We start from the raw sequence: 3,529 nt of genomic DNA, 5'->3' as shown, positions 1-3,529 counted from the left end.
TAAATATTACACCAAATAGAAGCAGAAAATCGTGCTATAAGCATTTTCATGAGATCGGGTTAGCCTACAACAATTAATTTGTAGGCTATTTTACAAATGGCAATACAACGAATTCATGACAATGTTTTACATTCAAGCTACCTGTAAAATGTATAGTGAAAAGTACTTTAAAAGCATCTGGAATGCAATAAAGTAATTTTTTAAAGCATTTGCTGCATGGATTAAAAAATAGGCTAATAAATAATTCACATATCAGACAAAATTGCATTGCAGCAAATCCTTTAAATTTTAAGGTATTCAGAACAGAGCAACATAAAAATCAGAAAATATAAGCAGCTATACAATTATAGGACAAAGTTTTACATATATGCCATTATAATTTGTGTTTTATTTTTTAATTGTACATAATTAGCAAATAAAACGCAAATTATAATCGGGCCTGCTTTAGGCTTTTTATTATTTTTATATTTTAGACATCCATCAATTATGGTGGAAAAAAATTACTCCTCATTGGACGTGCCTTTAGAGAGAAATGCATCTTTAGGGATTACATAATGAAATAGTTTCTATTTTTGATCTGAATGATTTCATTTTAAAGTAGTAATTTAAAGCTTTCTATATATTTTTATCATGCCTGTGAGACTATTAGCTGAGTTGAAGTTCATCATCGTGAAGTGCTCCTGCTCAAAACCAAGACGGCAGAAAGCGTTTGTTTTCTTTATTTTATAAAAGCACAACGTTTAGTTGATATTGTGAGTGCACACAAATAAAAGTAGACCCTTTACAGTTTAGAAAGATGTATTACTCTTACCTTTATGAGCAAAAAATGACTGTGTATTTTAAGTTGATTCCACTGTTAGAAAAAACTGGCCCTCCCACAATTGTTGATTGACACTGGTGTCTTACCTTAGCCCGCCCTGAGTGAGCTGTCATCAGTCCGCCATTGTTTCACCGCTGGAGCAGATGTAGACAAAAATGACTCCTAAGCCAATGAGGTGTTTTGTTGTTGGATGTAATAATGAATATAGCAGTCATCATTTACTCCCGACATCTGAGCCGCTGAAGACACAGTGGATTACATTTGTTTTTGAAGGGAATGCATCCTCCGTATCTGCCTAAATGCATTTATGTTCGCGCAAATCATTAGTGAGCCAGCCTCGTCTACAGAAGAAGTGAGTATAAGGTTCTTTTATGAATCTTTGCAAATTGCCTTTCCTAATAGTATGCTAGTTAGCAAGTTCAGCGGTTAAAGTAAACAGTATCATGACAACGGCTCCTGGAGGAGAGGGGCAGGGATTAATAAAAAAAATATAAATGAACAAATAAAATATAAATATGAAATGGAAAATTGTAATTGAAATAAAATAAGTTGAAGCTGAAGTACTCAAATAAATTACTAAAACTGAAATTACAGTAAATTAAAAAAGAAAACAAAATATAAATATATTTAAAATTATAATATTATTATTATAGTACAGTATTGTAAGAATATGATATCTAAAATATATTAAAATATAAAATAAAAATAATGCTAAGTTTTATTAGAATATGATATAATATTGTTAATATACTAATATTGATGTTTAAAATATATAATTGTCATAAATTGCATAATTGTACATACGTATTAATATTTAATTGTAGTATTTATTGTACTGAATTTCATTTGTTGATATTAATAAATACAATTTCAGTATGGACCAGATTATTCATTACTGTCTTATTATAGTATTAGAAAGAGGGGTTTTAATCACACTACAATTTTGGAGGAGTAATGAAGTAATGCAAGCAAAGTAAGTCACCGTGCACCAAAAAAAAAATTGAACACTCAATTCTGTGGTGAAATATGGTCGTGGACATTTCACACAGCAACAATACATGCTCAGCTGTGCGGAGCAAAACTGAGTGACATATTTACCTGTCTTTTGGCAGGGTGCAGTTTGATTCTGTACTCCTCTCTCTTCCTTTTCATCCTGTGAAAACCAGTTTAGAAACTGAGTGACGGTTTACTCTATATGACAGATATTAAAGGCCGCTTAATCATTTTATTAAGGAGCAGGAAAGCAAACACTGCAGTATAGAGATAACCTCGCTTCACTGCAAAATAACAAACTGCACACTCAGTATGAAACTTAGTGAGGCTGGCAGCGAGTGTGTTGGACATATGGTGAAGACGAGGAGGGGATGGGATTTCACTGCCAATTATCTGAGAGACCTCTTAACAGACAAACCAGATGCTTATAACTTCATACCTAATGAAAGCTATGGGAAATGCATTGTCCTTCAACCGTCAATCCAAATTCAGTCACAAGACGCACAGAACACAAGTCTGCGCTGTTATACTAGCAATTGAGCTGTCCGTACTTCCTGTTTTTAGTTATGTTAGCCCTCACGATTTCCACATAAAAATTGGGAAGGAAATCATGCTTTTTGCTGTTTATCACCTGTTCGAGCACATCCTATAACAACAATACATCCTTACTCAAGTACTCAAGATGATTTGAACCTCAAGTGTAAAAACTACGGTGGCCCAGTAGTGCACAACACAACGAAATCTCTACAACACTACAAAATTGCCAAAACACAGCAAAATCACCACAACAAAACGCATAGGACTAATTGTGTTGTGTTGTGCTCATTTCATTGGGTTGCGGCTGGTTTCCGTTGCGTTGTGCTAATTTTGTTGTGTTGTGCTTATTTCGCTGTTGTGGCTTGTTTTTGTTGTGTTGTGCTAATTTTGTTGTTGTGGCTTGTTTCCTTTGTGTTGTGCTATTTTTGTTGTGTTGCAGCTTGTTTCTGTTGTGTTGTGCCAATTTCGTTGTGTTGAGGCTTGTTTCTGTTGTGTTGTGCCAATTTAATTGTGTTGCGGCTTGTTTTTGTTGTGTTGTGCCAATTTCGTTGTGTTGCGGCTTGTTTCTGTTGTGTTGTGCCAATTTCGTTGTGTTGCGGCTTGTTTCTGTTGTGTTGTGCCAATTTCGTTGTGTTGCGGCTTGTTTCTGTTGTGTTGTGCCAATTTCGTTGTGTTGCGGCTTGTTTCTGTTGTGTTGTGCCAATTTCGTTGTGTTGCGGCTTGTTTCTGTTGTGTTGTGCCAATTTCGTTGTGTTGCGGCTTGTTTCTGTTGTGTTGTGCCAATTTCGTTGTGTTGCGGCTTGTTTCTGTTGTGTTGTGCCAATTTCGTTGTGTTGCGGCTTGTTTCTGTTGTGTTGTGCTTATTTCTTTGTGTTGTGGCTTGTTTCCGTTGTGTTGTGCTAATTTTGCTGTTGTGGCTTGTTTCCTTTGTGTTGTGCTATTTTTGTTGTGATGCAGCTTGTTTCTGTTGTGTTGTGCTTATTTCTTTGTGTTGTGGCTTGTTTCCGTTGTGTTGTGCTAATTTTGGTGCTGTGGCTTATTTCCGTTGTGTTGTGCTAATTTCGCTGTTGCGGCTTGTTTCTGTTGTGTTGTGCCAATTTCGTTGTTGCGGCTTGTTTTTTTGTGTTGTGCCAATTTCATTGTGTTGCGGCTTTTTTTTTTTGTGTTGTGGCAATTTTG

At 35.4% G+C, this 3,529-nt stretch overlaps 1 protein-coding gene across 1 annotated transcript in view; it reads right to left on the bottom strand.

Annotated features, from left to right (window-relative positions):
- Positions 1-1,143: 1,143 nt before the first annotated feature.
- Positions 1,144-3,529, bottom strand: part of LOC107589961 (CD226 antigen-like) — an 8,408-nt gene continuing 6,022 nt past the window's right edge. Inside the window, exons 5-6 of the mRNA XM_016278552.1 lie at positions 1,919-1,973; positions 1,144-1,161 (exon numbers count right to left, since the gene is read on the bottom strand). Of these exons, the coding sequence (XP_016134038.1) occupies positions 1,144-1,161; positions 1,919-1,973 (73 nt within the window). The remainder of the gene's footprint in view (positions 1,162-1,918; positions 1,974-3,529) is intronic.

This window comes from Sinocyclocheilus grahami, unplaced genomic scaffold (assembly GCF_001515645.1).
Source record: "Sinocyclocheilus grahami isolate Dianchi unplaced genomic scaffold, SAMN03320097.WGS_v1.1 scaffold122.1, whole genome shotgun sequence".
Classification (NCBI taxonomy): Eukaryota; Metazoa; Chordata; class Actinopteri; order Cypriniformes; family Cyprinidae; genus Sinocyclocheilus; species Sinocyclocheilus grahami.
Note: the sequence above shows the minus strand (reverse complement) of the source record. Positions and strands in the feature narration are given on the sequence as shown.